General features: G+C 41.5%; 4 protein-coding genes across 4 annotated transcripts in view; 2 read left to right on the top strand and 2 right to left on the bottom strand.

The window, feature by feature from the left end:
- LOC144662891 (uncharacterized) overlaps positions 1–111 on the bottom strand; it is a 1,883-nt gene extending 1,772 nt beyond the window's left edge. Inside the window, exon 1 of the mRNA XM_078523823.1 lies at positions 1–111. This exon is cut by the window's left edge and continues 581 nt beyond it. The gene's annotated coding sequence lies outside the window, so the exon portion shown is untranslated.
- Positions 112–10,739: 10,628 nt separating this feature from the next.
- LOC144664166 (uncharacterized) lies at positions 10,740–11,225 on the bottom strand. Its single transcript, XM_078525277.1, has one exon. The coding sequence runs from the start codon at positions 11,223–11,225 to the stop codon at positions 10,740–10,742; it is 486 nt and encodes a 161-aa protein (XP_078381403.1).
- Positions 11,226–14,393: 3,168 nt separating this feature from the next.
- Positions 14,394–19,735, top strand: LOC144662359 (alpha-1,6-mannosyl-glycoprotein 4-beta-N-acetylglucosaminyltransferase-like). Its single transcript, XM_078523150.1, has 3 exons — positions 14,394–14,720; positions 17,105–17,188; positions 17,971–19,735. The coding sequence occupies exons 1-3, from the start codon at positions 14,489–14,491 to the stop codon at positions 19,140–19,142; spliced, it is 1,488 nt and encodes a 495-aa protein (XP_078379276.1). The 5' UTR covers positions 14,394–14,488; the 3' UTR covers positions 19,143–19,735.
- Positions 19,736–22,585: 2,850 nt separating this feature from the next.
- LOC144664165 (uncharacterized) lies at positions 22,586–25,012 on the top strand. Its single transcript, XM_078525275.1, has one exon. The coding sequence runs from the start codon at positions 22,586–22,588 to the stop codon at positions 25,010–25,012; it is 2,427 nt and encodes an 808-aa protein (XP_078381401.1).
- The last annotated feature ends 340 nt before the right edge of the window (positions 25,013–25,352 follow it).

Below are 25,352 nucleotides of genomic sequence, written 5' to 3'. Positions count from 1 at the left end.
GGAAAAACAATCGAAGTCTTGAATGGAAAATCTGGTCTGTTATGCGAGTAATAATTTTTCGCGCAACCTTTTACCCTCAGAAATGCCGCTATTTATGTCGCTTTTAGCTTTCTTCAACCATTTTCGTTTTTCGTAATTTTAAAGACGCATGAAAGTAGATTCGTTTTCTATTGCCCGCAGTCAATTTCTAGAAGCTGCAGGAAGTTACATGGGGAAGTCACGTGAAATTCAGCTTCGTGCACTCACCCCGAGACGAGGGAGGGCTGACGTACTCGATCGGTAAACTCGGAAATTACGAACATCGTTTTGCCGAGACAATGAACGAGTTTTGTAGTTCCGGCCATTTCCGACTACTTTGAACGGACTTAAATTTCTTCATGGCAATAACCTGAATAACGAATTTTATTTGCATATAACGAGTTCGCTTAAAAACATTTTTTTTTTTTCACTGCAAAAACTTCAAAATATTATTATTGCCAATGCTGTAGGCAATTGACTAGATTAATACAGCGCGCGATGGACTACAGAAAAAACCCGCGAGTAAGAACTTAATTTTTCGAGGTTAGCCCATACAGGTTCTTATATGAATGGTAGTTAACACAAATTTAGGCTCTTCAGGTTCTTAATTCGTTCATATTTTCTGAAGAAAATTTTCATTGATGCTAATAGAATTTTTATTGGTATTCGGCCTATTCCTTGTATAAAATTTGCATACCACATTAGTGCTAATTATATATAATGTAAAATTGAAGCACTTATCATTTAGAATAGGACATTATATACATGCACAGTAATGCTTTGTCCAAACGTATTCCCAAAAGTAGACATTTTTTTGTTAATTTTATAAAATAAGAACATATTTCCACATTTGCGGCTAAATAGGTCCTTATAAAAATGGAGTCTAATTTGCAAATTTTAGCCTAACAGGTTCTTAAATGTTAGGTTCTTACTTGCGGGTTTTTACTGTACTTTATAATTAAATTTGTTTTGGAGATTAATGATTTGCAAAACCAGGTTGTGATCATGTTCAGCCGGTTAGCAGTGATTAGATCATTCTACTGAAATAGTTACATCTATGTAAACAACCAGTCTCTTTGAATATGACGGGTATTTTTAGTAACATCACACTGGATTTAAAATAGACGAGTAACCAGAGAAAGACATTTGGTAAAAATTGTCTGTCTCTGGTTAAAAATTTGTTTAAAAGAAGCTTTCGACTACCAGTCTGTAATCTTTTATCAGTTAAAGATTACACACTGGTAGTCTAAAGCTTCTTTTAAACAAATTTTTAACCAGAGATCACACTGGATGTTCGTTATTAAGCAAACCACTATGCAAATACCGATCGTTTAGCCTGCATAAAATAAAACAGAAAAACGTGTGGACGTCTTACATCTGCGGAAAAAGTTGAACCACATCCATTTTTTCCGCAGACGCTAGTTCTTTCTCTATTCTATTTCACGCATGTAAAAGACAGTTCAATTCACGCCCGTTAACGTACGTTAAATTATGCGACGGCTGATGAGGCTAATTTCGTCGACCTATATCCAACTTTAGGATGCTGTTCACAGGCTAACTGGCCCATGTTCCAAGCGTTCGCTTTTCGCGCCAATTCCGTTTTTTCGCGATGTTCCCCAACTTACACCTGAAACAGGTTACAGGCTTACAAGCATCAGATATAAGCTTCTGCAACCAAGCTAAGTAATTCTAAACCGGGCTTGTCTCAGTCGTGCGATCAAGGACTTACGCAGAAAATAATACATGCACTAGTTTCAAAGATTGAACACTTTCAATGTAGCACGACGGCCTATTTTCAGAATAAAAGTGTTTTAAAATTTTCTTACTGACACGGCTATCAACCAGCAAAGATTTAAATTCATAAGCTTGCGTTACATTTAACATGTTTTTACTCGACTGATGACGATAACTGCACTGTTTATAGAGACTGACGGTAAACTCTTTTTGTTATTTAAATTTTCAAGTCATTTTTAGAACTAAAACGACATCTCTATGTCAACAGCCATCATGTTGGTCAACAATAAAACATCGCTATTATTATGCTTACAACATAACAGGGTATTTATGTTGACAGACTAGAAAGAGGTGTAACTTTTCTCTATATCTCTTGAGAGAAGGAGTAACGCTTAATTTGTAGGAAAAATAAATGTTGTTTTGCTGGCGAGAAGGCTTGCGAGAAGTTTTGCGCAACTAGTTCTTCGTAGCAAAGAAAAAAAATCGGGTGCGTACCCGGGCAAGTTGAAGGGTTGTTGGTTTTTCTGAACTGTCTCACTCATTTTATCCTTCAACCAAGCATTTTTTTCTCGTTTCTTTTTTACTTTTTCCGACCCCCGTAAAGAGAATATTAACGCAGCGAAAAATCGCCATTCTGGTCCCAACAGCCCTTCTTGTTTCTCTTAGCCGTCAGGGCCTTAGCACGAGAGACGAAAGGCTGCGGGGACATAGGATTTTTTAATTAATTTGATTTTTTGATTGGCTGTTTGAAACAAAGAAATATTGAACAGAAGTCAAAAACAACCTGACTTTCTTACACATTATATAGTGTATAGAAATATCACGACCACATACATGATGATCGAAAGTCCTAGAATTGACCTGATCGAAAGTTGGACCCAGTCCGGACAGTAAGTTCGTCAGAGCGTCAGAGCAGTCTCGGTCAGATGTAATGACTCCGTACCCTAGCAAAGACGTAATGTGTGAAAGCAGACGTCCTCTGCAGATGGAAGAACATCTTTCAGTGGTGTGACGTTTTGCCAAGCTCTCTGGTGTAAAAATGCATGATGCCTTTCTACTGCTTTCTGCGCTAAAAATAGAGACAAATCACAAATCAACTAATATCTATGAGAATGAAATGAAATGAAAACAGGCCCGTAGTCAGACATTTCTGGTAACCGAGATGCCCAATAGCGAAGCGCGAGCCTCTAGGGAGTCAAATTTCAAAATCTAGAAGCCTGAAGATTCCATCTTTAGGCAAAATCAGAAAAAGGAAACCCATTGTTTATTTTTCATTTTTGACCTACTTACTAGTAATGCATACCCTCTTACAGGAAAATAAAAAATATAAATACATTCAAGATTTTTGACCGAGGCAAGTGCCTTGGTTCACAGGACGTCCAAGCTCACGATGAGAGGAGTTGAAATAACGTGACTCTCGCCTGGTGGCACCGCATATGGAGGTGTCGTATTTATAAAAGTTTGTATGGGAAAAACGCTTTCGAACTTATAGCAAAACATAATGACATTTTGCCTTTAAAATCAACTTACCGTTTTAGGCGAGTTATGCCATTTCGGGTTTCCACTGCTAAAAAGAAGTACTTCTTCTTAGCAAGCTCGCTCAGGTGGTGAAGGAGTTCAATAAATATTGCCTCGACATCCTTGGAGTCGCTGAAGCCCGATGGACAGGAACAGGACAGAGAAAGCACCCGGACACACCATACTTAACTCGAGCAGACCAGACGATCAACATACAGAAGGAGTGGCCATGATCATGAGCAGGAAGATGGAGCGGGACTCTTTTCGAATGGAAACCAGCTGGAACGAGACTTCTCAAGGCCAGGTTCAACTCAAGGTATACCAAACTGACGGTGGTAGTGTGCTATGCAACAACAGAGGGCGCAGAGGATGCAGACAAGGATGCTTTTTACGATCAGGTACAGGCAATAATTGAAGATGTGCCAGCACATGACGTGCTAATGTTGGTGGGAGACCTGAATACCAGACCAGGGAGCAACAACAACGGCAGGGGTAGGACTGGTGATGATGCCTCACTGAAAGGACACGATTTTTGAGGCTCCGTTGAAGGTTGAGCTAAATAGCTCATAAAACGCTGAAACCGCTTGAATTGTGTTCCGAATAACATCTATGTTCACTAATCTCTAGTAAGCTATGGGAAAGACGCCAAAGAAGAGCCCAAAGAAACGAAGCGACAACGCAAAACGTGCCAGGCCAAGCTCGACCGAAGAAGAACAATATGGCGGCAACGAAGACGTGTTGTACCTTGAGCTTTTTGACTTAATTAGAACATTGCAGGCCAAGGATGAAACCAAAGAAGAACAATTAAAAGAGCTCCAAGAACAACTCGACCGGGCTCGTGAGGAGATTAAATCGCTAAAATCCAAAGTAGAGGAATTAAAGGAATCGCTCGAATTCACGCAGAAGCAGCAAGATGAGGCGAATGACAAAATAGAGAGATGTGAATACGACCAGGACAGGCAAGAAGATGAATTAATCAGGCAAAGCATTTACAGTAGGCGCTGGAACCTTATTTTTCACGGTATTCCGGAAACAGATGATGAAAGCTGCTCAGACCTAATTAAACACACCATGGTATCCAAGCTTAAGATGGATCAGAGGAAAGTAAAGGCGACTATGTTTTGTGGAGCACACCGCCTCGGGAGGAGAAAGAGAGCAAGTAACAACAACAAACCGAGGCCGATTATAGTCAGGTTCACATGCCGCGCTGACAGAGATTCCACATGGCGTCAACGCTATAACCTTAAAGGGTCTTCAACCAGAATGGCGGAGGACTTACCGCAAAATGTTCGCGAGATCAGGAGAGACGTCCTCGTGCCGGCCCTTAAAAATGCCAGAAAATGCGAGGGAACCAAGGCGACAATAATCGGCGATCGCTTACTAGTGAACGGTAAGCGATATTCTTTCGACAAGATTCCAAGGAAATGGCAAAATGTCTCTCAAGCTCCCGATGATGAAATGCACAACACAACTTATGATGAAGAATCTGAGCAAGCTCAAGCAAGCCAAGCAAATGACTAATAGGTAGAGCAAAATAGTTTTAATTCATAATTTTGTTTTCTTGTGGAATACTACAAGCTTAGATAAAATTTCAAGTTTTAATTGAAGCCACTAACTCAAAATTGTGATCTCTGACAACAGCACTTGATAAAGCTGATGCATATGCTAGCCAGTCAAAAACGCCAAACCTCGTTATCGCGGTGCGTTTTAAGGCCAATATTTGAGCCTCTTTTAGGTTACCTGTGTGTATTTTTGTTATATGTTTTTGGTAATTTTCCGTATGTTGTTTCGTTTGGTTTGCCCAAAATGCTATCAATCTCAATATTATTCTTGGTATGTTTACATTACACTACAAATTATGCTAGTTTTGTATATCGCACGTCTAATGAAGCTTTCAAAGTCTCAGCCAATCGCATTCTCCTGAGCGTTACATTTTTGTTTTTCGCGTACATAAATAATGAATCTGCACGAGAGTATAAATGTTAAGTGCGAATCGTTAAATGTGAGAGGTCTTAATAAGTCGATAAAACGACGCTCCATCTTCCGATGGGTGCATAATCAAAATAACCATTTCACATTCTTGCAGGAAACGTATAGTTCCAAAGAATGTGCCAACATATGGGAAGCTGAATGGGGCGGGAGAATTTTCTTTAGCCATGGCTCAACTCACAGCAAAGGTGTCATGACACTTATAAACCCGAAATTAGACTTCAAATTAGAAAAAATGATTTCCGACAAAAACGGTAGATACATCATTTTAGACGTAATCGTTGACGAAACCCATTTAATACTTGTGAATATTTACGCCCCAAACGATCTTAATCAACAACTCGTTTTTTTTAAAGACCTGCATGATCGTCTACAGGAATTTGCACAGGAGAACATTATAATAGCCGGGGATTTTAATTGCGCTTTGGCTGACAAAGACAAGAAAGGTGGAAACCCAGTGTCAAAGAAAACTCCGGTAATTAAAGAAATTGAACGAATCATGCATGTCTACAACTTAACTGATATCTGGCGCAACTTAAACCCAAATACGGAATGTTTTACGTGGAGAAACAAAGCGCTTAAAATCCAATGCCGACTTGACTACTTTCTCATTTCTAACGATCTCAACAGCCTAGTAACATCCTGTACAATCTTGAACTCTCCAGAAACCGATCACTCTGCAATCACACTACATCTCAAATCAGAGGATCTAAAGCAAGATAGAGGCCCGGGCTTCTGGAAATTTAATAACTCATTACTACAAGACTCCGAGTACGTTACCATTCTTCAAGAAAATATAAAAGATTATAAAGAAAAATACTCTGCTATTGAAGATTTAGGGCTAAAATGGGACCTAATTAAAATGGAAATTCGGGGTTTTACAATTAAATATTCCAAGATGAAAGCAAAGAAACGCGAAAATGAAGAAATGGCGCTAAAAAAGAAAGCAGAAAAGCTGTTGTTAGAATCCGGAAAGAATCCGAAGGACAAACGAATTCTAAATGAGCTTTACGCGACTAATTTACGTCTACAGAACATAATGCATCACAAGACAAAAGGCGCTATTCTCAGGAGTAAAGCACGATGGCATGAACATGGTGAACGTAACACCAGATATTTCTTTAACCTTGAAAAGCGAAACCACTGTAGGAAAACGGTGACAAAATTGAAACTTGGTGAAAATAAGTACACAAAAAAATCAGTTTGAGATTTTACAAGAAGAGAAACGTTTTTACGAATCACTTTACAAATCCCAAAATATAGACAACAGCATCTTCCTCGCTTCCACGTTTTTCAATCCCGAGAACGTATCACCATTATCGCAAGAAGAAAAAGAATCGTGTGAAGGCCTCCTCTCAGAAAACGCGTGTTTCAACGCTATTAAAGAGTTTAAGAATAATAAATCTCCTGGCACTGATGGATTTACAGCGGAGTTTTATAAGTTCTTCTGGCCAGAACTAAAAACCGAAATGACTTCTAGCTTCAATTACGCTTACCAGAATGGATCACTGTCAATAAGTCAGCGACGCGGAATTATCTCTCTCATTCCTAAAAAAAATAAAGATAAAACGCTCCTAGAAAATCTTAGACCAATTTCACTCCTCAACGTGGATTATAAAATTTTGACTAAAGCAATTGCGAAGAGACTAGAAAAAGTACTACCTAGCATTATCAATCCTGACCAAACCGGATACGTCAAGGGTCGTTACATCGGTGAAAATATAAGGCTAATTCAAGACCTCATGTTTTACACAAAAATGTTGGATAAACCGGGCGTCGCAATATTTTTGGACTTCCGAAAAGCTTTTGATACAATTGAATGGAATTACATCAACGCTGCTTTAAAACTTTTCAATTTTGGACCGGACCTATTAAATTGGTTCACCGTATTATATAATCAAGTGTCCAGTTGTGTCCTAAACAACGGTCATGCATCTGAATTCTTCCTCCTGCAACGAGGAGTAAGACAAGGTTGTCCGTTATCTGGTCTTTTATTCGTAATCGGAATTGAATTATTTGCCAGAGCGTTAAAAAATGACCCCACAATCAACGGCATCGAAGTAGAACAAAAGGAAATCAAAGTTACGCAATACGCTGATGATACCACAGTCTTCGTGCGTGACCGTGAGTCGGTAACGCAGCTTCTAAAACTCTTAGAAGAATTCAAAGTGAATTGTGGACTGGAAATTAATACCACCAAAACAGAGGCGTTGTGGCTAGGTTCCTGGCGAAACAACAAGGAAACTCCTTATAATTTCAAATGGCCGAGGGAGCCTGTGCACGCCCTCGGTGTGCACTTCTCTTACGACGAACAACAGGCGAATAAGTTAAACTTCGAAGAAAAGGCCCGCAATTTAGAAACAATACTTAATGCCTGGAGAAGAAGAAACCTTACTTTGATCGGTAGAATAAAAATCGTGAAAACCCTGGGAGTAGCTAAACTTATATACGGTACATCCGTTTTATCCATTCCAGAGCATTTTGCAGAGAGAGTCAACAAGCTTATCTTTAACTTCATATGGGAAGGTAAAACCGCAAAAATTAAAAAGAGGACGATCATTGCTGAAAAGAATCATGGTGGATTAAAGATGTTAGACTTCGAAATAATGGAGAAAGCTCTGAAAATCGCTTGGATTAAAAGAATACATGAACAAAGCGATGCTTCCTGGAAAATAATTCCCGAACAAGCAACAAGTCATTATGGTGGTCTTTCGTTTTTAACAAAGTGCCGTTACGACACTAAGCTACTCGACCTACGAAAACTCCCTGCTTTCTACCATTCCGTACTAAAGTATTTGCAAGAACATAAGCATTTATCCTCCTTTGAGGAAAAGAACCCGGAAAATGAGATCATTTGGAACAACTCTAGCATCCTGGTTGCATGACAGCTTAGCCCTCAAATCTCCGGTCTTCTTGCCTTTCCCCCTCCCCCCCCCCCCCTCCCCCTTCTGCCCGCTTCCCTCCCACCCCCCTCTCACATCGGTAGCAACTCCAGTGATGGTGTGGGGCCGGCTGCTGTCTTCACGGTGCTGTACATTTTTTTTCATTTTTTGCTCTCTCCTCCTCGTGTGGTGAGCGCAGGAGCCCTGTAGTTGTGCAGGGTTTCGTCCGGGTTCGGCATTCATCTATACTGTACCGGGTATTTTTCTGGCGGGAATATGGTAACGCAAAGTTCGCAGCGCGGCACGCCGTCCATCAAGTCGACAACACCGCACATGTAGTTTTTTTTTTTAGTTGTGGTTTCGCTTTTCTTTGTCACTTCGCGCTGCATACGTCGCCGGGCCGGTTCCTTGCTTTGCGCACTGACTTTTTCGCTCTCCGCTGTTCCCTCTTAGGTGGTGGTTCTCTGCTCTCGTGGGCGTTTCCGCTCTTCTTCTTGGTGTGGTTCTTACTGGCTCTTGTTTCTGTGGGCAGATTTCCTCGCGCTTCTTCTTCTTAGGTGGTGAGTTCTTCTGGCTCCGGGGCGATTTACCTCGCGCTTCTGTCCGGTGGTGTTCTCGCTCTCTGTGGGGTTCGCGCTTCTGTCTTCTTAGGTAGTGAGTTCTCGCTCTCGTGGGCGATTTCTCCGCTAATATCTGTCTTACTTAGGTGGTGAGTTCTTCTGGCTCCGGGCGTATCTCCGCTAAATTATTCTTCTTCTTCCTCGATGTTTGCTGTTGGCAACCCCGTACTCATTAATATCTTTTTTCTTTCTCTGGCCCGCGACGTACTGACACTTCACTGTCGTTGCGGTGTTCACGTGCTAACTACGTTCTTATGTTACCAATCTTAATTACCTTAGCGGAGATTCAATCTCCGCTAAGCTAATTTGCATATTTTTTTCGGGCCTAAGCTCCTCATGCAAAAGCCGATTTTTTATAGCGCCTGGTTTAAAAAGGAAATTATACATGTCAAGGACCTGTTAAACGAAAATCGAGATTTCCTCTCTCTAGCTGACTTTAAACAAAAATTCAAGGTCAACAATCCATTCACTATGTACTACGGTCTCATCAGAGCTATCCCGATCAGTTGGAAAATGTCAATTCGAAATTCATCTCGCAGTACCCAGAGCTCCCCTTCTGAAACAACACACTCAACAACAGTCATCTCCACTCGAGGGGCGTATAATGCTATTCTTGCTAGACGTTCCGCTACACCAACAAATGAAACTAAAATCTTGAAATACGGGTTTAATACAGAAAATATTCATAACATTTATTTACTCCCTTTCCGGGTTACCACAGAGGCAAAGCTAATTGCTTTCCAGTTCAAAATAATACATAATATTCTGCCTACTCGCGTCAGCCTACTCCGTGCTGGCCTAGTAGACGACGACATTTGCCCTATTTGCAATTCCGAGAGGCAATCACTTGTTCATATGTTGTATAGTTGCAGGGAATCGTCAATCTTTTGGGAACAGTTTACTCAATGGTGGAGCGAAAAATTTCTCGAAAAATAACTTTATCAGAAAGTACGATTTTATTTGGGTGGCACCAAAACACTAGCAAAGAGCGAGAGCTCAACTACATTCTTCTTATTGCAAAATACCATATTTTTGCAACTTGTATCTGCGAGGACAGGCTGAGCTTTGATCGCTTTCTTTTAAGACTGAAATCGAAATTAGAAGTTTTACGTAAAGAAGCCATAGCAAACAAAACGCTTCATAAATACAATGCTACTTGGGCACCTATACTGTAGGTTGTTTTTTTTCTCCCTTCTTCTGTTTTACTTTACATTTTTTATTTCTTGTTATAATTTAATGTCAATCCTTAATTTATTTAACTGTGCTGTAGTTTATCTGTAGTGTATTATAAGTTTTCATGTATAATACGGCTTTATAAAATTGTCCTATATCGCATTGCAGTTTTATGCTCCGTTAGGTCTGTCAGTAAAGTCTGTTAGCAAAGTCTGTTAGTAAACGAATCCAATGAATGAATTCAATGAATGTTTTTTTTATATATATATATATATATATATATATATATATATATATATAAAATACGTATAATAGACTTTATAAATCTATGGCGCAATTCGACAACACCTTTAGGTCTATTAGTAAGGACTGTTAGTAAACGAACGTAAACGAATTCATATAGCCAATATAATCCACATGGACTCAATATGATAGGACTAGTAGTATTGTTAAGTTTTTTTTTTTTTATATATATACACACAGTATAGATTTTGTATGTAGTGTAGGTATTGTTAGTGCTATTTGTTTGTTTGTTTGTTTTTTTTTTTCTTTTACTGTTTGTAACGCGAGTTTCTGCAAATAAAAAAAAAAAAAAAAAAAAAAAAAAGAACGGCAGGGAGCGTGTGATGAGGAAACATGGCTTAGGAAACATCAATGACAATGGAGAAAGATTGTGCAATTTCTGTGAAGAAAACAACTTGGTTATAGGGGAACCCTCTCTCCTCTAAATCTCAGTTTCACCAAACAGAAAACACACACAACCCTGGGTGTGGCTCGATTCTTATCAACAGCGGCGATAGCTGAATCAATCATGGCACTTTTGCAGCTTGAATGTGGCGTCACTAATGATCTCTTGCGCTACCTGTTTTTGCTCAGTTTGCTGCACGTCTTGACCGCCTGTTAACAAGTAGTCTACGTAGAAACTTCGGCGCAACCGTTCCGCATCTTCTGGGTATCTCTGAGCCCAGCTATCCAGATGGCATTCAAGCACATCGCCTAGCAGAAAGGGCGAAGGGGCAAGCCCAAAGAGCACGCGTGTAAACCTGTAAGTCTGCACTTCCGAGGTATAGTCGGTCTGCCAATGGAATCGGAGTGCATCTCGTTCACTCTCATGGATTCGAATCTGTAGGAAAGCTTTCTGTATATCTCCCGCTAAGACTACTGGGTAGGCTCTCTGTTGGACAAGTACGTCCCATAGTTTGTTCTGAAGTAGCGGTCCTGAGCACAAACAGTCGTCCAGGGACGGAGACTCGGGCGTCGCTCGGGCAGAGGCATCATAGACAATTCTCATCTTGGTGGTTTCGGCAGACTTGCGAATTACGCACTTGTGAGGGATGTAGAACTCTTTCTCTGGCTGGGAAACAGGGGGTGCTTTTTTGATAATTAACTCCTTCAGTCAGCTGCTCCTGAATAATGGCGTCGTATTCGACAGTAAGATCTTCGCGTTGGAGTTTTCTGGTTAGGTTCTGAGGCTGCCTTCCTTGTTTGAGGGCAGTGGTGAATGATTGGCCTTCCACGGCAAGGTGGTTTCGTACCAGCCATCTTGCGAACGCGTTAATTTCTTTTTTTAAAATTCTTCGTACACCATTGTCTGGTCATGATCTGCCATGTCACTCAATCCCAAGACGTCTAGTTTGCACAATTCTAGCCTGCGAGCAGGCACTCTATTTGCAACTGGGGGCAACGTGAATATTGCACTCTTCGAGCGCCATAGGCGCGATTCCGCGAGTGCCGAAGGCGCGAGTCGGCGAGCGAAGCGAGCCAGCGAGGCGCGATCCCGCGAGTGGCGAGTGCCGAAGGCGCGAGTCGGCGAGCGAAGCGAGCCGCTGGGCGAGCGAAGCGAGCCAGCGATTAAAATCGATTAAAAGCGCCTTCGGCACTCGCGGGATCGCGCCTTCGGCGCTCGAGCAGTTCAATATTCACGTTGCCCCCGAATAGAGAGCCTGCTCGCAGGCTAGCACAATTCTTCATAGTCGCTTTGACTTGTCTGGGTAAGCAGCATGATGTTTTTGTCGAACTCTTTTTCAGGGGACATTAGGAACCATCCGAACTTGGTGAGTTCCGCTATGGGGTGATTTTCTTGCCCGATTTTCGGTTTCGTTTCAGTTTTGATTCTGGCGTACTCCCCGCTGCCAAGCACCACGTGGACCGGAAGAGTCATCATCGTGTCATCATCGTTGACATGAACACCTTTCAAGTTTTCAATTAGCGCGCGATAGTTAGGGTTGTCAATGGACAACAGTTCCGTCTTGTTTACTTTTGTCGCTTTGACTGATAGCGAAAATTGATGGTTGACAGATTGTAATTCAAGACTGTCGACTTCTAGTCTGGCAACTTTTGAAGACATAAGCATATCGATCGTTTTTGTCTGGACATCAGCAGATTTCAGGCGAAGTAATTCGATCAGTTTTCCGGCTCCTGAATCGATGAGTGCTCGACACTTAATGCCATTGACTTCTATCACGATGACAGGAAACAAACCTTCTCCGACTTGGTTTGTAGTCAAGGCGACCGCTCTCGTAGGTGTTGGCTGATTAGTTTCTTGTCTGGGCGTATCACAAATGGACGTGTGGTGACGCTTGCGGCATTGTTGACAGGCAGATTTGCTGGGACAAAAGACAACGCGATGGTTTCCTGTGGTGCAGTTGAAGCAGAGACGTTTGTTGAGGACAATTTGTCTGCGATCAGAAACATGTGTCACATTCGTACATTTCACGGCTTTGTGGTCTTCGCCGCAGTAGACGCAAGGCCAACCACGTGGTTTTGAATCGGCGCCACGACGCGTGTGATAAATTCTTGCTTGCTGGCGTACGTTCCGTTTTTCTACATGCTGTTCTTGCTCACGTTCGCGTTGCCAGTTTGTATCCACCGGATTCCTTCTGGTCCACAATCGAACTGCTTCCGAAAGTTTCGCGGAATCCCAACTTTCCCAGTCTGGATCGGTCCGGACGAGATCTCCGCGGCGGGATTGCTGACAACTTGTCTAACGTCATTGACACCGCCCCATTGATCTGTTCCAGTTTGTTTAGTGTCTGCAGAGCTTGCACGCAATATGTTAACTTTTCGCTAAATTCGCCAATTTTTCTCGGAATCTCTTTGATGTAGGCTTTGACGATTTCTGACTCTGAAACCTCTCGCTTAGTATACTCTTTGCCCGACTGTATCCCTCTGCCGTGAAGGGCAACGCCTCTATTGCTCGTTTTACTTTGAAATCCAGTAGTTCTCGAAGGTAGGAGAATTTCGTGATCGGTTGGACGCTCGTTTTATCGATTGCTTCAGTGAACTGCCCCCAAAATCTCGGCCAGTCCATGTACCATCGAATTTCGTGATCATCAGTTTAGGCAGCTTGACTTGTATGTCGTTTGGCGTAGTCGTCCCTTCTTGGGGGTGTGGTGCAGCTTGGGTTTGCATTTCTATCTTGGCTTTGTAGAAATTAAGTTCTTCTTCTTGGATAGCTTTTTACGCTTCTCTTTTACGGTCTTGTATCCATGTGCACACTTTATCCACTTCGCAATCTGCCTTTTCCAGTTGTGCGTCGATCCCGGTATCCCATGCCTCGATGGTGGCAATCTCTTCTTTCGCTTCGAGTTTTTTCGCTTCCACTTCAAGTCGCATTCGATTAATTTCTGAAGTGAGAGATCGTAACAATGAAAGATGTCTTTCGATCGCTTCTGGCTTTCCTGCTTCTTAGATAGTTTTCGTTTTCCCAGTGCTCATTTTCAGATGTGTGACCTTGATCTCCAGATTCGCTTCGGTCGCTTCCATCTTCACACGGACGGAAAATCAGTGCTAAATTATACTTACAACAGTCCGGCTTTATCCTTCTACAGTCTCGTTGCCGGAGGTGCCACTTGTTGGGAACTTTGCCCCGTTCACTAGGGTTTTCAGGTCGACGAAACTAACTAAGACAATCAGTAGAGTCGATTGCGTTTAATCACTTGGCTCACTTTTAATCGTATTCATTCGCTACGACAGTTGTGCAAGAGCTACTCTAAAACATGGAAAAAGGACGCTTCATTTTATGCCAGTACATTAAATATGATTGGTTGTTGCTAGGCGATAATCAGAAAAAGTCAATCAATTCTACTAGTAAAAGTGTTCATTGTCTCATGAAGTCTAGACTTACTTTTAACATCTGTCACTGTACTGTCACGGAACATGAAGTCTCCGAAATCTCTTATAAAGAAAAACATGCATTCATGCTTCGAACATGGTTCTTGCAATGCGCATAAACATTTTTATAAGCGAAACATACTTAGGGATTTCAATTCATTCGTAATCAGACTAAAAATCATGATGTTTGGACAGTAGTGTGAATGTAGTATTAGTTAACTTATCCGTTGCCCTGTTAATAAGTAACACCCTGTATTATAACATTCGAGGCGTAGATGATTGACACCCATCAAAACTCAACTTTTCGTATAAACTATTTGCTCTGAAAGGCCCCGTGAAATTGATACTCGCTTAAAGCGTGAATCTTTGAATCGGCTGTGGCAGCATAACGCGCTCCAGAGCACGTTGGATATACCTGGTCGTCAATAGTTGGCAAGAAAAATGTTAAGGGCTGTAATATTGAGAACATTTCGCAAACTAAATCGCCGACGATTGGATAGGAAGTGTTTGACTCGCGTAATGGTTGGTATGACAGCAGTTTGTTTCCTAGCAGCCCTTCTTCTTCTTCATGTAAATTTAAACAGAGAAACCTTCAATCGAAGCAGTGTAGACGAAACACGATTTCAAGAGTACGAGCTTGTAGGTCGACAGTTAGGAAGGGACTTATCGTTGGGTAAGTTTTATGCACGTATTCATTGTTTTATCGCTTTAAAGAAAATCGTGGTAGATATACTACAAAATTATGGCTGTGGTTAGCGAGTGAAACCCGGAAGTCGAAATTAATTTTTCAATTTAGTTCGGCACGGCGGCATATACTAAAACCCGAAACAACAAAATGAAACCACCGAAACGAAACCACCGAAACCGCCGAAACGAGCGAAACGAAACCGCCGAAACAACCGAAACGGTCGAAACGAGCGAAACGAAACGAAATCATCGAAACAAGCAAAACTTCAAGAATTCCGTCACTTACCGTACTATACACCCCGTTTAGCCTACTTTACACTTCGATTAGCCTACTATAAGCCCCGGTTAGCCTACTACACACTCCGGTTAGCCTACGTTTCACTTAGGTTAGCCTACTATGCACTCCGGTTAGCCTGTTTACGGTTAGCTCTCAATAATTGTAATGGGTTTTGCTTGTTTCGGTGATTTCGTCTCGTTTCGCTCGTTTCGGCCGTTTCGGTAGTTTCGGTGGTTTCGGTGGTTTTGCTCGTTTCGGTCGTTTCGTTTCGGTGGTTTCGTTTCGTTGTTTCGGGTTTTAGTACATGCCCGGCACGGCAGTAGCACGACGAAGACGGAGACTCACAAGACTTCGTAATCTCAGCTAACTGACCTTCATAACTCAAGCGCTTTAGAGTCTTTAGCCATATGATCATGCATTCTCCAAGACCAAGAATAAATCAAGACTTAGAAACACGAGAAACCAAATGGAACCCGTCATTTTGCATTCTCTTCGCTTATCATTATCAAGTTGTTTCACTTTCGACTTACAATTCGTTTGAAGGAATACGAAGGACGAACAACACAATTCGTTTGAGCAAAATTCTGAGACACCCAGACAGAGATTTTCAAAATTCGAGATTCTGAGACCCTTATATTTCAAATGAATACGAGATTTGAAAGACCTTGTTTTTAACAGACAAGATTTCGAGACTCTGCCGAAAATTGCCGAGACTCAAGCTAATTCAGCTAGCCATTCTACATGTATACCCTTAAATCTTGGTACATCTGTTGGCCGTCCCCTGCGTCGACCCTGCGAAACAACAACATGAAATGTCCAAATGTTACGTATATATTTTGAGAGAACGTCGCTGCTACCCAAATATTTAGTGAGAGATCGAACGTAAAGTATTATTCATTATAGCAAAAGTTAACAAATATTCTTTGCGTGGTTCAACGGGGGCTTTCTGTTCGATAAAAATGAGCGGAACAATAACTCTGCGCGTGCGTTTTAGATCTTGGTACATTTTTTGGCCGTTCTCTGCGAAACAACGTGAAATAACACGGCGACGGCTTAATTTTCGTACTTCTATTTGGGGTTGGACGCTTTCTTTATATATTCATCAGGAGGTAGTTCGATCCTAACCCAATAGATACAATGAATACATCTGGATTATCGGAGATATAGGATAATATGCGAGCCATGACAGCCAGAAATCCCAAATCCCAATAAAAGGCTAATTGCAAGCTTCCAGGCTAAGCTACATGAAATTTTCGCGACACGTTAATTTCGCGATTTCGAGGGCCACATATTTCGCGACACTTAAATTTCGCGATTTTGCGAAAATTTTGTATTTTGAATCACTTTAATTTCGCGTTTTTGAGTGAGACACAATTTACATTTTCTTAGCAATATATTTTTAGCATTCTAATTATTTTAAGCTGAGGGCCCCAAGTTTATTAGTAACTTAAGTTACTGTCACCGGTCACCCTCATTAAATAAAGTCTTTCACTTCACTTCACTTCACTTCACTTCACGCCTTTGAATTATATAAAACGACTTCATCTAAGGAACAATAACGTCAAAATTAACAAAAACCCAGGAGGGGACTTAATCTCAATAAAGCAGTTCTCAGAATGTCTATAGCTACAAGTGAGTCAATTGACTACAACATCCATTTACATTGATTACTGACATATGCGAGTCACTTAATATTCGCGTCATGTTATGTTCGCGACACTTTTTGTTCGCGTCACTTTAATTTCGCGATTTTTTTAGTGTCGCGAAAATTTCATGTAATAAGGTAAGTAACCAATGTGCTATTCAAAGTCCCGTGGAAATGGCTAATTATCCCCATGGCTCTCTCCCATTGGTGTAGTGGTGCAATATTAACCGTTCCCTTCAGCGTGCACCTCAGTTCTAGGTCTTTTGACGGTTAAACACCACATGCACTTTAATTGTTGCACAAACTCCGGTTAATTAAAGTGATCAAGTTTCATGATTACGTAATATGTGCCCCAGTCCCCAACAACTAACTCGGCCGGTTTATCGCGAAATCTCCTTTATTAAATAGCTTTTGCGAGTATTTCTTAATTCTTTTTTCTCCTTTACAGAAAACAGCAATTATTTATGTCCAAGTAATAAAGCTCTAAGAAGTTCAAGGGTAAACATACATGGAGGATACCCAACAAAACGACGTACGTATCATTTAAAGAAATATATATTTTATACCTTTTCATTGAAAGCCTGGAAAGTACAAACCAAATTGTTGCAGCATATTTGCAACTAAATATTATAGCCCAGTAAAACTTTGGTTAGACTATCAGCTTGTCAGCTTTCAATGAAAGCTGTCAAGAATCTGCACAATGATTGGAGAACTTTGGGCTTCCTGTTCCATTTTCAACTCATCAATTTGATTTCTTTAATTCCCCGCACCCATAGTTAATATAGGGAAATGGTTAGGAAACCTGGCAAAGTTCTTTGTTGTATGTTTTTGTTCGCTATTTTGGGGGTTGACCCTGCACAAAACCTGACAAAATACAGCAAGTGATCACGTGTGCTCATGTAGCTAACCAATAGAAACATTGCGATTACATAATTCATGTATAGTGTATGAGTGCAAAACAAAAGATGTGCAGGGTCATGGACCTTCCAACATGAATCAAGGCCTCTTTGTTTGCTCCTTTGATGTTTGCCGGGTTTCCTAACCATTTCCCTCTATTAACTATGCCAGAATGTAGTGCGGGATAAGCAGACAATTCTTAGCCCATTTTAAAATTACAAAACAAAACCACATTGTCCTTGCACAGTAAAATGGCAGCAACATACACTTAGACAACAAAAAACTGTATACATCTGATCCGGGCAAGTAAATGAGTTAGCAAAACCAATTGAATCATTGGACACAGGGTACGATATTGTACTGAAACGATGCCAATAACTTAAAGCCCAATAACTAATGATTTTTGTTTACATTTAGGGCATTTGACGATCGGTATAACGTCAGTTACAAGGCCGACTGGGACAAGCTATCTCTCGGAAACCATTCAAAGTTTACTCCAGAATATGAAAGACGTAGACAAAACCCAAACATTTATTGTTGTATTCCTAGCCGACTTAAACGAGACACTAAAATATGTGGCAGCCAAAGATCTTGCAGTGACCTTCCGTGAAGAAATCGAAGAAAATCTTTTACACGTGATTGGAGCATTTCCACAATATTATCCCAAGTTGTCGAAGTTAATATTGAAATTTGGCGATTCAGAGGACAGAACAAAGTGGCGTTCGAAACAGAACATAGACTTTGCCTTTTTAATGTGTTACTGCCAAGAGCTATCAGATTATTATCTTCACCTCGAGGATGACGTCACTACGTCTCCAAGTTTTTTTCCAAAGCTGCATGACTTTATTTCATCTCAAGAAAAGCCATGGCCAATTCTCGACATCTCTGCTTTAGGGCACGTTGCCAAGGTTTATCATTCCAAGGACCTTGGAAATATTGCGTCGTATTTCTACCTCATGTACGACGAAATGCCCGTGGATTGGCTGATAGGCCATTGGCGAGAGATTAAGGCACCTGGAAATGCAGGATTTATAGGGCCTGCGGCTTCCCTTTTTCAACATGAAGGTATCCGATCTTCACTTAAGGAAAAGACGTGGCTTTTAAATCAAACTTACGATAGATACTTTGACGTGTATGACCAAAAATACAAAGGGTTAAACCCTCCAGCAAGCGTATTGTCCTCAATACCACCAAGTAAAGGTAATCCTCAGGATGCGTACAGACGTGGAAGTGAATATTTCTGGGGAAAACAAATTAAAGTGAATGACTCTGTTACTGTAAAGTTCCACTCTGTGGTTAAAATCAAACGAGTGTTTGTGGATACTGGCTCTAATTTGGCAATAAAAGACTGGCTGAAGTCTGGTGTCTTACAAGCTAGCTTTGTGTCTCAGAACAACAATGCCCAAATGCATGGGACTAACACGTCATCTTGTGGGTATTTTGAGACTATTGCTCCATTTGAACAAGGCAGAGCGAACATCACTTTTGACAATTCTAAACAGACGGTGTGCTTACGAATTTTGGTAGCACAGAATCAACCTGAGTGGCTTTTCCTAAGGGAAATAGATGTTTGGCAAGCTGACAATTAATTTGTATTGTAAAGCAGAATCGTTTCAGCATTTAAGAGGCCGTCTTTCTGAAAGACACCCACTCAAATTCGCGTCAAAAACTAATTTTGCCTGAAACTCTGGCAACTCAAAGACTTTACCGAGGCTAGAACTAAAACAGATTTGGTTTGATTCAAAATGATTTTCTATCAGCGTTAGGAACCATTAAATATTTTGCCCCTTCGGGCCCACAGCATTTTTTGTGGAGAGAAACGACAACCGGAAATACGTAAAACAATAGCACGCCAATAGCAAAAGTTGGACCTTTCACTGTTATCCCCAAATATTTTCGATTTCTTTAGTTGTGTTTATTTGTCACAAAAACATTAATTTGAATAGAATGCCAGATGAAATTGTGTAAGGGATGTCACCATACGAAAAATACATAAAGGGCCGATTATTTAACGGCGTTAAAATTACACTGTGTACAGCTAAATTTGGGTTAAAAGGGTTTTTTTAACCACGTCAACACTTAAGTTAAATTTCTAATCATAACATGCACATCATGAAATTTTAAATTTATGATTCCGTAAAGATGCCAAGAAGTAAGCGCAAAGATCCTCTTTTTCTTTATATAAAGAAACAAGTCTCGCTAAAATTTTTTAATTAAACATGCTCTTAAGGATAAATTTTTTAAAGAACAATTAGATTTTTTTGCATTTTTTGTAAGTAGTTTTGAATTCCGAATGTTTTTTTTTTTATCTACCATATAGTAAATAGTATTGTAAATAGTATTTTACTTTATATTTTTTAAGTAGTTTTTAGCTTTTAAATAGAAAGCCACAAGTTTACGAGTGTTGTTCACTATTTAGAGCCACCCTTTATAAATAAAGATCTTTGTTTCCTTTTTGTTCTATTCACGCGTCTTTACGAACTTCTTTTCACACTTTCGTAACGAACATCTTAACGCATTGAAAACGATACTAGTACGATACTAGAAGTGGCTTCAGAATTGCGGGAATTGAACTAGCCTGGCCGATTCAAGTGGAAAGAACGTTCCATTGACGGATGAAAATTTCGGAAATTCAAAACGAAAAGGTAGAGTTTGGGTCCAGTACATGAAAACGAGGCGAGTGCGGCTTCACTTCGAACCAAAACAAAGAAAAGTGTGGCGAATTGAAGTGGTATTTGTTAATTCTTTCAATATCTCGTCGGTTAGAAAGCGATTTTTGGGTTTTGATGACTGCTATTGGAATCCCAGGTTTAACATCAAGATATGGCCGTATTTTTTTTTTTTTTTTTTTTTTTTTTTTTTTTTAAGATATGGCCGTATGGTTTTGAAGTTAACGCAAAAAGTGGAAATTGTCGTCGGGAAACCACACCAGAGGACTCTCCTGAAAACCACCCCTAGGTGATTGGAGGCCTCCTCTTAAAATATTATGTATCATTATTATTAGTCTTCTCAGTCTCTTCACTGCCGACTGGTGTACAATTGTAATCCAAACTACTTTCAACTTCGTTTAAATGGAAGACCCTAGAAGCTTGCAGGAAGGCAGAGGAAAGAAACACGATATAGAAAAAACTATGCAGGTTTTGAAAAAAATTAACACGTCTTTTATACTGTGAGCAAAAATCGCGATTATAAGACACAAGGTTTGTAAATATTTTGCCTTCGATTCAAAAGCATTATTAAGCTAAAATGTTGTTCACAACGATTGATCATGCATTTTTTTAGACGTTTCTTGTAACAAATCCTTAAATTATAGAATAGGTAAAGCTAAGGAAAATGGAAATCGGGTATAAAGAGCGAGTTTCAAATTATAAACTTTTCAAATTGAAATAAATTTTACAGTAAGATTCTTGCAATTTGAAACATTTCGTTACAATTTTTGCTGAATTTGAGCACTTCTTTGATGCCAAATTGTAGCAAGTAGAACGAGAGGGACTGGGCCCAGCCCCAGGTGACATATTATTATGGGATCGGAAAATCCCACGTGTGGGCGAAAAACCTAGCGAGCATCGATGAGAAAACGTGTTGTAATTGTAGTTTTGAAGTAGTTCCTGAGCGAGATTGAGTAAAGTGTAACATTTGGTGACCCCGACGTGACAAAGAAGCCATCGAAATGTCGAAGGTCGTCGAAGAGATTCAGATAGAGGTGAGAACAGCAATTTGTCAGCTTAGCGAAGCGAGTCTTCGAGTAATATGTACGGGGCTACACATCGAAGTAAAAGAGACGGATACGGGACGTCTGGCGCTAATACAAATCCTAACGAAGTATTTAGACGCCGAGGAACTTGGAACTGAGGCATTAACGAATCTCAGAGAAGCAATTAAAGAGAAGAAACCTGCGACAAAGGACGCGAAGAGTGAACAAGAGAGTGGTGTGAAAACCGAACAGGTGGATCAGAAGTCTGCCATCAAGTCAAGTACAAACACAGTTACGCCTAAAGAAACCACAGCGACCCCACCGTTCAGGAAGGAATTTAAAATATCGGGACAGATTGTAGATTCACGTCAGAAAGACCGCTTGAGCTTTACCAGTTTGGCTCACCAAATAAACGCTGGATTAAAACGGGGCTATAAAGAAGAAGAAATTGTCGAGGCCGTGATTCGAGCCATCAATCCAGGCCTTAGATTGAGGAGCTTCTTGGAAGGTAGGCCCGATTTAGAACTTGCCAGATTACGTAAAATACTCCGGTCACATTATCAAGAAAGGGGGGGCTACGGAAATGTATCAACTGCTCAGTTCGGCAGTACAGGAAGCTGGGGAGACCCCTCAGGACTTTCTTGTTCGCCTCCTTGATCTAAAGCAGAAAGTACTGTTTGCATCTCAAGAAGCAGGATCTGATTTGAAGTATGACCCAAAGCTGGTACAGTGCATGTTTCTGCATTCATTATTAACTGGGTTACGGAATGATAGCATTAAAATGGAGATAAAACCCTGCTTGCAAAACACCCAAGTAGAAGATGAAGAACTTTTTGAGAAATTGAATGCAGCAGTTAGTAATGAAACAGAAAGAATGCAGAAGCCTGGCTCCCGTCATGACCAGTCCACAAACCGGACCCCCACACAGCTTGTAGCTCAATTGGCCACCCACGATGACAGCCATGCCTCAGTTGAAGGTAACACCCCAGAAAAGCCACCAAAAGTTAACCTTCTTACTGAAGTTAGAGAGTTGAAAGCTGAACTAGCTGCTATCCGGGAGGGTATGGAACAACAAAGCCATGCTAGCCTCCACCCACAGTACAACCCTGTAGAGCAAGGGAGGGTTCGCCCTAGAGGGTGCTGGAATTGTGAGAGACAAGGAAGGGGTTTCCGTTGCAACCATTGTTTCAACTTTGGTGATGCCGGCCACTTCAGTTACCAATGCCAAAGGTCAAGCCGAAGGGGCTATAACTCAGCAAACCCCCAGGGAAACGGACCAGGGTTGCCCCCACGGGACAAGGAGCAACCCGCCAGATTCATGAGCAGTCCCAACAATGCATGAACTGTGGAAAGAGGGAGGATTGGGCCCATCAATACTTGCGATGCTCACAATGCCATACTAGCCACTATTGTTCAAAAGTTTGTCAGAGGGAACATTGGGAGAAGCATAAGAAACTATGTCAAGCCATCAGTGAAGTTGAACTGAGGGAAAGGGGGTCTAAGGCAGGTGTTGAAACACTGAAAACCTCGTTCCCTTCACACCTAACTCCAAGACAACGTTCTAAACTCACCAAATTAGTGGGAAGAAAATGTGTAGTTTCCTGCTTGGTCCAAGGGAAAAAAGTGGATGCCCTGTGGGATACTGGGGCTCAAGTTTGTGTTGTGTCAAAGTATTGGAAAGAAATCAATCTACCAAATGAGCCAGTAAGAGACATAAGTGAGTTACTGGGGGAAAATGAATTAAATCTCCAGGCCGTGAATGGTACGAAAATTGCATATGATGGGTGGATTGAGGTAGAGTTCCAGTTGGCTGGGGAGGACGGGTACTCGGAGCCATTGACAGTACCCATACTAATAGGAAATGAAGATAATCAGGAGTATCCCATCATTGGCTTTAACGTCATTGAAGAGGTCATTAAGAGGAGTAGTAGCCCCAACAAAACCAGCCTATTGCCCCGAATAGTGAATGACTCGTTCCCATCTGTGAAAGAGGGCGAAGCGAGAGCGCTGGTTAATTTCATCCAAAGTATGGATGATGAGGCTGACACTAGCATGCTCAGAGTTGGCAGACAAGACATACGTGTCGCACCAGGAGAGACTGTGAGAGTCAAATGTCAGGTACACTTTGGACTATTGGAAAAGGATTTGCCTGTTGTGTTTGAGCCCAAAGAAGAAGGAGCGTGGCCTGAGGGGCTAGAAGTTAAAGGGTGTCTTCACCGAATTCCTCCCGGGTCTTCGAGCCGAATGTATGTTCCAGTATGCAACAACACTGAGCGAGAGATGACCTTACGTACACGGACAGAACTTGGCACTATACAGTTAGTGCAATCCGTCACGCCACTGCCAGTCGAAGCTGAACAGAAACAAGAGGAAGAGGACGGTGAAACTCGGAGTGAGGCAACCAGTTATGAGTGGGGGCCAAGTCAGCCCGAACAAGGTGAAGCACAGTGGACTCCCCCAGTTGATTTGAGCCATTTGTCAAGTGAGCAACAGGTGATTGTCAAGGAAATGTTGAGGGAAGAGTCCGGGGCCTTCGCTACAGATGATGGTGACATTGGATGTGCCGAACACTTGAAATTAGAAATCAACCTAAGAGATGACGTCCCAGTACAAAAAACATACAATTCAATTCCAAAGCCCTTGTACGAAGAGGTAAAGTCACACTTGCAGGATATGATCAATCGTGGCTGGATAAGCGACTCAAAGTCACCCTACTCTTCCCCAGTGGTGTGTGTGAGAAAAAAAGATGGCAGTCCGAGACTATGTGTCGACTATAGGCAGTTAAACAGCAAAACTGAGGATGACCGCCAGCCCATCCCTCGCATCCAAGACATCCTGAATAGTCTCAGTGGGAACACTTACTTCTCAGTGTTAGACCAAGGAAAGGCATATCACCAGGGATTCGTAGCAGAAGAACACCCACATCTAACGGCATTCATCACCCCTTGGGGTTTATACCAGTGGAACTGCATCCCTTTTGGCCTTAAAAATGCACCGGCGGCTTACCAGAGGTACATGGAGAAATGCCTGGAGGGTCTTCGTGATGAAATATGTATTCCATATCTTGATGATGTCCTAGTGTACAGTGGAACATTTTCTGAGCATGTAGTCAATGTGTGGAAGGTACTTAGACGTTTGCAGGAGTATGGTATCAAGCTAAAGCCAAAGAAATGTGAATTGTTTAAGCCCCGTGTTCGTTACTTGGGCAGAATAGTCTCAGCGGATGGCTACACGATGGACTCAGCGGACGTTGCAGCAGTGGCAGCCCTTAAGGAAACTAAACCAATAACTGTTGGTGAGTTGCGCAAACTCCTGGGTTTCATTAGCTATTACCGCCAATATATTCGCGACTTCTCCAGATTAGCCAAACCTCTGTATAACCTACTTTTAGTCAGAGAATGCAGTGAACAGCCCAGCAGAGCAAAAGGACAGAAGGAGCACCCCAAGTGGAAGTTGCCGACATCGAAAGGACAATTGTCCTCAAATCACAAAATTCCGTGGAATAAAAGACACCAAGAGCGACTAAGCTTCCTAATTGAACTTTTAATGCAGCCAGGGGTAATGGCTTACCCTGACTTTGAACGACCGTTTGTACTGCACACAGATGCCTCAAGTGAAGGGCTTGGGGCGGTACTCTACCAAGAACAAGGGGGAAAGTTGAGAGTTGTTGGCTATGGCTCAAGGACATTGACGCCCGCGGAACGGAACTATCACTTGCACTCAGGAAAATTAGAATTCTTGGCCCTAAAAGTGGGCAATTACTGACAAATTCAGGGATTACTTATTCTATGCCCCATCCTTTGTCGTTTTCACAGACAATAACCCGTTAACGTATGTGATGTCATCAGCAAAGTTGAATGGCACGGGGCATCGGTGGGTAGCCGAGTTTATCCAGCACCAAGGCCTATGCCAATTCCTAATTATAACTTTACAATCAAGTACCGACCGGGCAAGACTAATGTTGATGCGGACATTCTGTCAAGAATTTCATTGGACATAGACAAATATATGAGAGATTGTTCAGAGGAAATACCCAAAGATGTCCTTGCAGCAACCGTGGAAGCAGTTAGGGAACAGGCGAAAGGCACAACCCCATGGGAGTAGT

Source organism: Oculina patagonica, chromosome 8 (assembly GCF_052425735.1).
Source record: "Oculina patagonica isolate OP01 chromosome 8, crgOcupat, whole genome shotgun sequence".
NCBI lineage: Eukaryota > Metazoa > Cnidaria > Anthozoa > Scleractinia > Oculinidae > Oculina > Oculina patagonica.
Note: the sequence above shows the minus strand (reverse complement) of the source record. Positions and strands in the feature narration are given on the sequence as shown.

What these genes read in the sequence shown, in the direction of transcription:
- LOC144664166 (XM_078525277.1), bottom strand. Translation starts at nt 11,225, where the DNA reads ATGAGAATTGTCTATGATGCCTCTGCCCGAGCGACGCCCGAGTCTCCG.
- LOC144662359 (XM_078523150.1), top strand. Translation starts at nt 14,489, where the DNA reads ATGTTAAGGGCTGTAATATTGAGAACATTTCGCAAACTAAATCGCCGA. An exon ending in AGGAAGGGACTTATCGTTGG is followed by an intron (nt 14,721 to 17,104) that starts GTAAGTTTTATG and finishes TCTCCTTTACAG; the next exon opens with AAAACAGCAATTATTTATGT. An exon ending in AGGATACCCAACAAAACGAC is followed by an intron (nt 17,189 to 17,970) that starts GTACGTATCATT and finishes GTTTACATTTAG; the next exon opens with GGCATTTGACGATCGGTATA.
- LOC144664165 (XM_078525275.1), top strand. Translation starts at nt 22,586, where the DNA reads ATGAACTGTGGAAAGAGGGAGGATTGGGCCCATCAATACTTGCGATGC.